The sequence below is a fragment of the Ochotona princeps genome, chromosome 1 (assembly GCF_030435755.1).
Source record: "Ochotona princeps isolate mOchPri1 chromosome 1, mOchPri1.hap1, whole genome shotgun sequence".
Lineage (NCBI taxonomy): Eukaryota > Metazoa > Chordata > Mammalia > Lagomorpha > Ochotonidae > Ochotona > Ochotona princeps.
Window position 1 is genome coordinate 163098925 of NC_080832.1, and position 12633 is coordinate 163111557.

Below are 12633 nucleotides of genomic sequence, written 5' to 3' on the forward strand. Positions count from 1 at the left end.
TGTGTCGATCTAGTAACTTGTTTAAATCAGGTCTACAGAAAAGTCATACACACGCACACACACACATAAGAAAATGGTAAGAAATAGTTTTTGAAATAAAACTGCTCTATTGTTCACAGCAAATGCTTCTGATACAGTCTTCTAAAAATATATATATTTTTGGCTTTTCAAACTCAGTTATTTGCTCTTATTTTGAAGTTCTACTAACTACCACGCTTGACTAAGTATCTAAGTAGAACTCTTGTCTCCCCTGGCTTCAGACTTCACTCACTCCTGTGAGCAGGAGGAGACAGTATTACAATTGCGTCCCCCCAATACTCTCACACTCCAAATTATTACTAAAACAGAAATACTACTGAGTTAGCTCTTCTAGCATTTTACCACAACACTTTGTTCATAATATGATTTGAAACAGCAATCAGGTTCATGACTATAAGGAACAACCCAAAATAAAAGAACACTACTAGTTTAGTGCAGTAGTAAGATTTCACCACCCTGTTCAGGAACAGAACATACCCTTGGAAATCTATCAGTATTTCTGTTAGGATTAATACCAAAACCAAGACTGAAGATAAAACTTGAAGACCACCATCAGTGGTTGCAAAGCACAGACCACGGCAGCGGCCATGCCAGGGGACCCGTGTGCATGGGAAGGCTTACTTTGACGTGGCTCTGGGCTCCCAGGTTGTAGACCTCTGTGGGTTTTACTTCATTAATGATCTTCACCAGGCAGGTGCTGTCAGTGAGGTCGCCATAGTGCAGCTTCATGTCTTTAGAAGAAAAAACATATCATTACATGGAAGAAACTCACATGAGCTCAACTTACAAGAAAAAAAATCTAATTTCAAACCAGGTCAAAACTGAAATGACTCAGAGGAAGCAAAGGACAAAGGTCATCATTAACGAACCACAGAAGGGGGTCAGGGCTGGGGCGAGCGGGTGAAGCTGTCACCTGTGACACGCGGCATCCCTCACAGAGCACCAGTTCAAGTGCTGGCCACTCCACTTCTCCTCTGGCTCCCTGCTAACGCAACTGGCAAAACAGGGGAGGGTGCCCCCTGGACCTGTGCCACTTAAGTGGGAGACCAGCATGGAGGCGCTGCGGGCTTCCCACTTCAGCCTGGCCACTGCAGCCATTTAGGCAATGAACCAGTGGATAGAACATGTCTCAAATGAAGTAAGTAAATAACTCTTTTTAAAAAGAACCAATATAGCAAAAAATTTGCATAAGTTATGTACCTCTATAAAAGTTTTGTAATACTAATGCAGATGAACTTTTACAAATCTTAACATGATGACAGATGTTATACAATTAATGCAGGTTAGGGCTCTGGGCTGTAAGCTGTGTTAAAGAGACTCAAAAAAAAAAGAGAAAAGCAAAGCTTGTAATAATGTGTGTACTTCTGCAGACATTTTATTTTTACAATAGCGATAATTGGACTAAATGTAGAAAGCAAAGTGGAGACCCGCTCTTACTTGAGGGGACAGGGACACCTGGTGGAGGTGATCGAAGACATGTGTTCGCTTGGTCTGAGCGGTCTATGCAATAACCTACTGACAGCCAACCCAAGATGACACTGTAGCCCAGGAGCAGACCACAACGTGGGTTTTCAAAGCATGCAGGCCACATGCCCTATAGTAACGCATGGGTAAGGCACTGTGACTTAAAAGACTTTGGGAAATGACATTCGAAAGCATCTTATCTGAAGATAGGAAGCTGCAGAAAGAAAGGTTAGAAAATGACTCACTTCCTTCAGTGTGAGCCTGGGGGTTCTTGTACAGATGCTCGATGCGGCCTGTATTGAAGGAGCTGGATCGCCGGACAATTCCGTGGACCTAAATTGTTGCCATGTGCAAAGACAAAAGTAAATCATAAATGTGCAATGAGGATTCGAAGGAAACCTCACAAGTTCTTCTGCTAATGCCCAGGTATATACAAGAATATTTATAGTTTACAAACATTCTTTTTTACCAGATGTAGTCCAAATGCATATTTCCTGTTCAGTCCTGGCTCATCAGTTGCCATCATCTCACTCTGCCTTTTTCTTGTAGCCCTTCTCCACAAAAGGAACTAGAAAATGAGGTGACTTCGTGTTTGGTTTAGAAACTCCAATGCCTGCCTCTCCAAGCGCACACACGTACGGCCCTCCTCACCTGCAGCCTGCAGACAGACCAGGCGGATGCCTCAGTGCAGCCGCCTTGAGGCCCGATTAACACCAGGCCCAGGGCACCCACAGGCTCAGGGCTCATGCCCACCATATCTGGTCAGTGTGACTCCCGGGCATAGGCACAATCAGAGGGCAGTGGCTGTCACGCAGCCGTGGGTGGAAAAGCCGGAAAGCTTGGCAGCACTGGGTTAGGCATAAGACTTACTCATACTACGGAGTATCAGACATGAAGAAAACTTAGATGAAGAAAGAAATTCTTTTCTCTAAATCTTGACTTGAGCACGATTAAGTGTGATGGAGAAAGAGTGGTTGGAGCAGGAATGCATACCTGTCTGACACTGAAGAAAAGACTATTTGTGTGTGATACATGAAGGAAATTGTCGCAGACCTAGTCCCACTTCCTTGTGTCAAAACTGCTCCCTCTCTGCTGCCAAGGCACACATCAGCTTATGTCACCGGCCGCCCAAGTTCCAGTTCGACTGGTGGCAGTTTTAATCCCTGACTTATTTCTGACGTTTTCCTTCTAAGGTTGGGTAGGCTCATTTGCAGCTGAATACACTTCCATATTTTAACTCAATCATTTTCTGTCTATTTCGAACCAAATTAATCCTTGGCATGACTCAACTATTCCAAATGCAAGGGGGAAATTACAAGCACACAAGACCTTCTTTCAAATAGAAACAAATGTCATCGTCATTTTCTATGGCATACATGAGAAACGGACTTCTGCAAAGGATACAGCACACTCACAATCAACGCTTCTGTTGGTTGGCTGCTTTCGCCAGAGACAAAAGCACTCATCAACCCTACTTTCCAAAAGAACGCAACCCAAGCAAAGCTGGCAAATACGAAAGTATTTGAAGAAGGGAATATTGTAAACTTGCCTGACATTTTAGGAGGCTAATATTAAAATCTTGGAAACTTTAAATTGAAATTTGGCTCTGTATAAACCCATTTCTTCATTTAGAAATGGAGAAAACAACACTAATAGGAAGATCAGAATGCACTCTACTTCATGGGCTCCAACTTCCCAGGTTCACTACTTAATTACCAAGTAGAACTTCTCTACGAATTTAGTAACTCTTCATGTAGAAAAAGAAATTCCACATATACAAACATAGCACAACCGTGTGCCACTTAAATTATTTCTGAAATACAGATTTTTCAGATGTATATGTTCTGTTTTACTGGACAGACTGTTCTAAAGAGAAATAACCCAACTTTGATAGTGAAAAGATTCATATTGCTAGTATTCAAGCTATCTTCTCCTGATTCCTGAGTTGTAGGGAATTCGCAATATTCCAACGGGCAAAAACAGAAAAGCTGGGTGTTTGGCACAGCGGTTAAGGCACCCATATTCCCATGTCAGCTTGCCCGAGTTCAGTTCTCAGCTCGGCTTCCCACCAACGGCAGATGGCACATGATGCCCCAAGCAGCTGGGGCCCTGCCACCTACGTGGGCGAGCTGGACTGAGTTCTTGTCTCTGGCTCAGTCCCCAGCTGTTACTGGCATTTGAAGAGTGAATCAGAAGATAAGAGCTCTCTTACTTTCTATCATTCAAAAAAAAGAGCGAGCGAGAGAAAAGCCATGTTGGGGTATGTGTTATAAAAATGTAATAGAAAAATATGGTATAAAAATGGAGAGACATACCATTACATTAGAGTTCTATGAACCACATTAGCATGAGAATTGCATTGCAATTACTAGGTTTTGGCTGTGATACTTAGAATCTAATGCATAAATAAATTCCTTAAATAAAAGATGAACCTGGAACAAAAATTAAATCATAAATTAATAGTGGTTTTGATCAAAAAATATCAAGTGGTCTTGCTGAACTCAGTGTGAAAAGCAAAGGTCCACACTGCCAGAAGAGAGTTCAGTATTTTTCGCCTTTCATCTGTCTTCCCGAGGAGGCGGGAGCACAGCCGGAAAGCACTACAATCATGGTGGAGTTCCCAGTGAGTCCATTTGTGAACCCATGATCAGCAGAAAGGAGGAATCCGAAAGATACGAATCAAAAGAACATTTGGGGTCTGTGACTGGATCTTCTATCATTCCAATTCTCAAATCCAACTTGAATATTCCTGGACTTAACAAGAAATGCCAAGGGGGGGTCACTGGAAGTTGTGGATATCAGGGTATAAATTAGATCCATGAGTTGGGGGGAGGGGGAGGGAAGACCAGAATTCCCTTGAATTATGTTTTGATGCAATATAAGTATAAAGATCACCTTGTATTCTGTTTGCCTTCTAAAAGCTATTATGACCACGTTAGAAGAGGAGGAAATTCAGGTACAAAAAAAATGTGTGTCAATAGCCTAAATGATGGTGCTTGGTAAGTCTTGGTTGTAAAGGTACCAAATGAGGAAGCCAAAGTTCTCGAACTGCTGCGTATCTTTGACAAGGAAAATCTAGTTTTTGTCTTCCGATCTACATTTATGACCTAAGTCAGGTAAATAGACCTGGTTTACTTCTTCTAACATTTTGATGCAGACAGTCTGTTATGCACTGTGGTTTCAGATGTGCAATGATTTGTACAATGGTTTATTCCCAAGGATGCCTTAAGCAGAACAAATGTGTTTTTTTCTATATAGTTCCTTGCCTTAACAAATATGTAATATAAATTTAAGCAAACTTCTATTTTGTATATTTGTAAACTACAAAGTTAAAAATGAACATTTTGTGGAGTTTGTATTTTGCATACTCAAGGTGAGAATTAAGTTTTAAATAAACCTATAATATTTTATCTGAAAAAAAAAAAAAGAAAAGCAAAGGTCACAGTGAATCAACGGCACAGGATCCAAACGCCACACTTACAAACCAACAGCAGGAAGCACTGGGTTTGTGTCTAATTCCTGCTCACTCCCAACTCCTGGTATGTTTACGCAGGGAAACCAAGAGCACCGAACAGAATCCACGAGAGCAAGCATGGTGTAACAGTTAAGGAAAGCCGCTCTGTTCCTGAGGCAGGTGAAATACAAACTTTCAGACAGGCCGAAGTGCGCGCAAAGTGCACAATCTGGCTGAGAATGTGATTGGCAGCCTTCTCTTTACAGAGGGATGCAGGCAGAGTGTTCCATCTGTAGGACTCTTAGAGCAAAAGGAGGGGGCGGAAATCAAGCTGAAAAGACCAATGAGCTGAATCTGACGTAAAGCAAATGTAATGAAAATTATTAACAAATTATGCTATAGTCCAAAAACGAAATACAATTCTGAAAAGTTAAGGTCTTACAATACACGGAAATGGGTGCTATAATGAACAAATTCCATGCCCTACTTAACTAGGTGATGAAAAGGAAACATTCAAGTTCTCTCAGCATCAGAACAAAGTTGGTTTCACTTCAAAAGCTGAACTCTGTTTCTGCAACGCAACAGAGGAACATTTTAGCTCTTACTAAAAGTGGGATAAAAAAGAAAATTACTGATTTCAAATTCCTTAATGTCAGCATTTCTATTGTAGGCAACGATGCCTTCCAGGAATAGTTAATGCCGCTTACCTTCTACAAAGCAAAGATTATTTAAGTAAAACCAATAGCTAACACCTAGGCGGCAATGACAAAGCGCCAGCTGCCATGTTTAATGCGTATTAAATCTTCACAATAATATTATTACTCCTACTACGCAGAGGAGGGCACTGCTTAATCACACAGCTCGGAAGTTGGGGCGATAAGCAGTAACATGGCCAGTACTGCAGACATTTGGTGTGGTGCAAAAATGAAACCCAGAAGAGCGTCTTGACCTTTGGCAAATCAAAGCACCCAGACTTGTGGGATTAAGCCACAAACACCCAGAGCAAAAGGTATTTCAAGAATCCTCATAGATTAACAAAACAGTATAGCAGCTCCCTGAGTATGGTGGGAAATTTGCATCTCACAGCTACCCAAAAGAGGTGGACATAGCTCCTTCCCAGAGAGGAGGTCACAATTCGCCGTGTGTGTGTGTGTGTGTGTGTGTGTGTGTGTGTAAGCTTTAATTTTTAAAAATTTATTCAAGAGGCAGAGAGACAGATGGCACCCCCCCATCCTGCCCTCCCATTTGCTATAAAATTAGGGCACGACTGGCGTAAGCCAAAGCAGGGCAGAGACCATGATCCGGGTTTCCTACGATGGTAAAAGACCCAACTACATTACCATCAGGAGGCTAAATCAGGAGCAGGGCGAGAAATGGAACCCAGGTTCTCCCTAAGTAATGCCAGCGTTTTAACTGGCATCATAACCACTGGACCAGACAACTGCCCCATCGGCCTACGTTTTTATTATTTTAAATTCTGATATGCTGTGTTATAGCTGTTCCTAAATCATTTCATGTAGTTGTTGGTACACTCCCAGATAAATCTGAATTTTAAAGGGTTCAACTCTGCCTTGTCTCTGATTTTCCTCTGCTTCACTTCTGACCCAGCTTCCAGCAATGGCCGCAAAAAGAAACAGAAGATGGCCAGGGTGTGTGGGCCCCTGCCACCTACATGGGAGACCCAGATGAAACCCCTGGCTCCTGGCTGCAGCCCGGCCCACCCCCCGCAACGGCAGCCATTTAGAGAGTGAGTCATCAGACGCAAGATCTCCTTCTGTCTCTGTCTGTTCCCTTCTGTAACTCTGCCTTTCAAATAAATAAATAAATCTTCTTTTTTTTAACTCTAACTTTAAACAGAGGGTCTTTGTCATGAGATATGGTCCCGGATAAAGTAATCCTCTACATTTTCACTTCAAAAGATCGGAACATGATCAGATTCATAAATTTCGGTGGCTGCATTAGATGGCCAGGCCCTACAGCTTCAGGAATCATACAAGGTAATTAACCGTAACTAATCAGTCTGTGAGTGTACACTAGCCCTTCTCAAGTCATTTGTAAATGCTTATGTTGGCCTGAAGGTGAGCCAACCACCCTGCTTTTACTTTGCTGGTTTTTGGTTTTTTGATGCTAGAGAAAAATAAAGGTGTCTAGTTAACCGTGCTGTGCTGATTCCCCGATTCCCTCCGAGGGATCTCGTTGCGTCCGTGCCATCCTCAGCATCCCACCAACCCACCTCTGCTTCTCTGTTCCCTTTGCCCCACAGCCTGCTGCTTCTCCAGACGCCGGGAACTTCCCTGGCATCACAGCCAAGGCCGACCTTGCCGCTGATAGTCACTTTCTTCTCCAGGAAGGACAACTCTGCCACAGTAACAAAGCTGCTCCATTTACCTATGGCTTATGCTTCGTTGCCCCAACTGTGCTGTTTCCAGCTTTTTCTGAACTTCATGATACTAAGAATAGATTCAAAATGGTAGAATAGCTGAGAGAAGCAAGGCCCCACAACTGAACCTACCTGGGGCCACTCTGCTCACCCTCAGCAGTGTGACTCAATCAGTCACTCTCCCTGGAGCCTGTGATGACCAGGATTCTCTTTCTGTACCATCCAGGCAAGCAGCACCCCCATGCCCTGAGCAGGGTCAGAGAGGACGGCTCTGACCCAGCCTGGGTCGTTGCAGGGCCTCATGGTGATTCTGACCCACATGTGCAAGGTTGAGAACCTGCTGAGTTAGGAGTCTGTGGTCCCTGGGCTCAGAGGGACAGACATGCCTCCTACGCACCCTCCTGCCAGCAGTCCACTAACTGTTCCTTTGTTCACAGTTTGGAGTGACCAGCCACTGTGACTAATAACTCTAGAAACTTTCCAGTGTAGCCAATTCAAAAAATCACTGTGACATTTACTTTCAGTTAGGCACAAGATAAATCCTTCATGACCACCAAATCTCCCTTAGTAGCTTATTCCCAGTTTACACCAATTCCTGTAACTAGGGATAGAAACACATAAAAATTGAACACACTGCAGACAAACATCCTTACTACAGAGAGTTGATGCTTTCCCAGTGCTGAGCAAGGCTCCTTTCTTACGCTATATGGCCCCATAACTTTCCCCTGGATTACCAAACATATTTTTCTCTATCCGTTAATGGATCCAATTCCCAAACCTAATTTCTCTGGCCAATCCTTGTGCTGATGATAAATTCCTCCCATTACCTGTGACCTGCAAGGTGAGTCTTCTACCATCTTTCTACAGCAGAATAAAATCTCTCCCTATAATTTCTTGCTGTTAAGGATCAATTTATTCGTTTATTTGAGGAGAAGAGATACAGGCGGAGGGAGATTACACACGGTAAGCTCTTCCATCTCCTGGTTCAAATGGTCACAATGTGACAGGGACAGGTCAAAGCCAGAAGCTTCGTCCAGGTTTCCCACCTGAGTAACAAGGACCCAAGTACCTGGACCATCTTCTGCTGCTTTCCCAAATCACTGACGGGGAGCTAGATTTGAAGTGGAACAGCCAGGACTTCACCAGGTACCTATACGGGGTACCAGTGTCACAGGCAGTGGCCTAACAACGACCTCCCCTTATCATTTCAATGTCAATGGCAGAGAAACCTCTGCTGCTCACCAGCAGTGCCAGGTTTTCATTACAATGCTTTCATCCCACCATCTTCTTCAGACTACTCGCTCTATAACTATAAGACACTTACGTGGGACATTCCCCCAGGAGCAGAAATAGCACCGTTGTGTTGCTGTTCCTCCTACTTGGACACAGTTGCTACCTACACCTCCACACTAGGTCCAGGCTCTTCACCATCCACCTGCTGTCACAGCACATGGCCATCTCCCCTGACTGTGGGACGAGATACAGATACCGCCTGCTGCCTCCAACTTGGTCTGCAGTCATCCTCTCTCCCACCCACTCCAAAGTAGACTGCAACATTCACTTCGGCTGAGCTTCAAGCCTCTTCAAAATAGGATCAGCTACCACTTAGCTACCACCTTCTCCTGATGCATGTAAGACCTAAGCACATTTCTAGCCACCAAACGTTACAGCCCCACACATCTGCAAGGACGCACAAGCATCTCTCCACCCACCCACCCTTACGGCTATAAACCAGTTCTCCTGTCCTGTTTCCAATGTGCTCTAGAACGCTCAGCTCTGCGGGCGTGTATACACCACTCCATCCTGACAACAGTCCCTGCCTGGGAACACCTGTCTGGCTCTGCAGAACCTCACACAGATGTCAGGGGTCCACAACGTCAGGGCTGAGAAGGTGCTGGACCGAGTGTCTGCAGCTTCTTAAAACTTAAAAGTCAACACTCCCCCAAAAAAATTCATTTCCTTTTCTCTAACTCTTGTTGGCATTGAGATACCAAATACCTTACTGTTGCGCTTCCAGTTGTCCTAACTGAACACTGTTCGCACAACTGGAATAAACAAACCATCCAAAATTATCAATGGAACCATTCTCCATGGTTCCATGGTCAGAGCACATGGACCCCAGTGTGGAGGCACGAATTTATACCTGAAAAACATGCCAAAAAGTAAGGTGTGAGGTCACCACTGTGGCACAGTGCGTTAAGCTAATGCCTGCCTGCAATGCTGGCATCGCACGCAAGCACTAATGAAAGCCATAGCTACTCCATTGCTGATCCAGCCCCCTGCCAATGAGACTGGAAGAACAGCAGAAGATGGCCAACATGACCAGGTCCCTGCTGCCCAAGTGGGAGACCAGAATTGAGTTCTGGCTCCTGGCATTGCCCTTGGTTGAGTCATTACAGCCATTACAGTCACTGGAGGAGACAATGAGCAGATGGAAGTTTCTCTCTGTCTCTGTCTTTCTCAACTCTTTCAAATAAACCCATCTTTTAAAAAAAGTAAGGAGTACACACCGAACTACATCTAGTGTCATAAACATAGCCCTTCTGTCAAGGAAAGAGAAGATGCTGAAGAAAAAAAGGGAAGAAAATGACAACAGCAGCGGCAACAGTAAAACTGCAAGCTTCAGCTCCCATAAAACATAAGACTGCTTATTAGAAAGCAAAAACCTGCAGGTGTAAATTTTTCATTCAAGCTTGCCAAAGATCAGGCTGGTTTTTTATTGCTGTGTGCAATTTCCGAATTGGGTGACTTCACTGTGAGTGGGACTTTTTTATATAACACATTACATCATAAATTAATTCTAATAACGTTACAGCTTGGGTTTGCACGGGCTGCTTTCTCGGAGACTAGGGTGTGTGCAAGGCGGCCGAGCCCCAGGAACAGGGGAGCCCCCACCCCCAACACCGCCCCGCAACCGGCAGCAGATAAACAGCACAATGAGGCAGCAGGGTCACCAGCTTTCCCAGATGCTGGGCTGTTATCAGAGTTTCCATGGAAGATGTATAAAGAAGTGCCCAGCAGAGGAAGCTCGGGCCTCTGCATCGGAGCGATTCCCGCCTCTGCTTTCCCACTGAGTCACTCACCTCGTAGCCCTTCTCCAGCAGGAACTCAGCCAAGTACGAGCCATCCTGGGAAGAGAAAAAAAAATTTGAACAATGTCAGATCCCTTGTGACTGATAAAGACTGGCCTAGACAACAAGTTTTGAGAAAAGCACTTAAACGACTACATAAAGGGTGAGCATTTGGTGATTAAGATGCTGCTTGGGATATCCATGGCTAGTCAGTTCCTGGCTCTTCTCCTGGCTCCAGCCTATTGCTGCCGTGCATCCGAGCAGGCAGCAGGTTGCTGGGCTTCTGCCACACGGGTGGGGGACCCTGGGCTGCAGCCTGGCCCAGCCCTGGCTGCTGGAGGAAATGTGGGGAGTCAAACAGCAGGTGGAGCAAATAAAGCCACATAAAATTAAAGTGAGGCCCATGGCAACCAGAAGAAACACCAGTAATGATGATAAGCACAGCCTGACATGGCATTATCCATGCAGTGTTCTGCTGGAGGCCTACGGAAGACAAAGAGCCTGCAAATACAGGGGAATGGCATGAGACGATGGGACACCCACTCCTGGGTTCAGTCTTTGCCACTCAGGAGCTGTGTCAAATACGCAAAATATGTGTGCTGGGCAGAATGCCTTGGTGCTGCGGGAAGACAAACTGGAAATTTTGCTAACCATGGGAGCTGGGAGAGCAGTCATGAAAAAGCAATCTCTGGGGAGAGACGAGATGGGAGTTGGGGGAACCAGGAGGTATCAGCATTACTGAAAGACTCGGGGGTGAAGACCAGAGGCACAGGGGGAAAGCAACGGCACCCAGGAAGACAGTGGAAAACAGCTCAGCTGCTTGGGCCCTGTCATCTGCCCACATGAGAGACCAGGAGAGAGTGCCAGGCGGCTGGCATCACCCAGGGCCAGGCCTGGCTACAGCGGCCATCTAGGGGGTAAACCAGTGGATAAAAGTTCATGCATGCTCGTTCTGCTGCTCTTTCTCTCTCTTTGCCTTTAAAACAAAAACAAATTTAAAAAAAAAAAAAAGGAATTGTGGGACGTTTGAGTTTTCTTTGGTTCCTTTAGTTTGAAAATTTTGAAATGTTCCTTTAAACATCAAAAGCTCCTACCAGATATTCCAGGAAAAAGAAACACTGAGCAAGCTTTAACAGTGGCATGGTTTGACCTAAAGCTGGAGCTGCAGACACCGCTAAGGGTCCTGCCAATGACAGGGCTGCCAAGGGAGTGTTTACTACATGAATGCAGAAGGCGTCCATAAATCCAGGCGGGATGACAAGGTGAGGCGTGCAAGGGACACATTTTGTGGTTCATTAAAACCTCCAGCAGATTTTCTTCTGACTTCTTGACATACATATTCGGGCTTATTGACTCTCATGTGGAGAAGAGGAGAAAGGGTTTGACATATTTCTTTTCATTCCAATCTCAAAATTTGCTTTTTGCATTCCCAATATGCAGATTAAATCTCATCAGGAAGCTGACCAGTTTAGAGCAGGACAAGCCAGGCTGACCCACATGGTCATCAGAAATGTTAGCATAATCAGAAATCTTGTAAATCAGTCACTGAGAAATGGCTTACTAGAAACCTATTTGCAATAAAAATAACAGTTTGACTGTAGGTTGGAAAGCCCTGGAAAGTATAAGGTTTTGTTGCTGTTCTGAAGCACACAACTGTTACACTTTTCATATTTTATAATTCTTCTGGAATAAAAAGTTCAAATATCCTGTGCTCTACCCCAGTTACACAGAATGGTTTAAAAAAAAAAAAAAAAGGAGGGGGGTGGCAGGAGGCAGGGGTGGCTGTGCTGGGGTCCCCGGAGTGGGGAGAGCCGTGATTATGTAGAAAGCTGATGAGAAACAGACCTGACCAGAACTGAACCCTGTCAATAAGGTCTTGTTCTTCTCACCCAGGCCACTTCTCAAACTTTCCAACCACACTGGAACATTCTGAACCAGCAGTGGCACTCGCTTCCTCCTCGCTTCCTTGCCAGGCCTCGCGAGCGATAGGGCCCAGGCTGCACAATGAGTGGGAAGGGAGCCCAGTGAGGGCTGCCGGTCTGTGGCCCCGGGAACCCAGCTGGCCTCCCCCCACTCATCCCAGGGAGCCACAGTATCTGAGCGAGCAGAAGTCCAGCAGGCCACAGGGACACTCATTTCCACCCCCTGGAGCACGGGCTGATAGAAAACGTTCCAGCCAGCCCAAGGCCTGAAATGTCAGTGTCGGAGCACCCAGCAGCAGGCAT

General features: G+C 45.0%; 1 protein-coding gene across 2 annotated transcripts in view; it reads right to left on the reverse strand.

Annotated features, from left to right (window-relative positions):
• The window catches only part of GMDS (GDP-mannose 4,6-dehydratase), a 560326-nt gene that overhangs the window by 440374 nt on the left and 107319 nt on the right, over positions 1 to 12633 (reverse strand). For both annotated transcript variants that reach the window (XM_004596493.2, XM_058668314.1), the window contains exons 2-4: positions 10421 to 10465; positions 1749 to 1836; positions 661 to 770 (exon numbers count right to left, since the gene is read on the reverse strand). In XM_004596493.2, coding sequence (XP_004596550.1) covers positions 661 to 770; positions 1749 to 1836; positions 10421 to 10465 — 243 coding nt within the window. The remainder of the gene's footprint in view (positions 1 to 660; positions 771 to 1748; positions 1837 to 10420; positions 10466 to 12633) is intronic.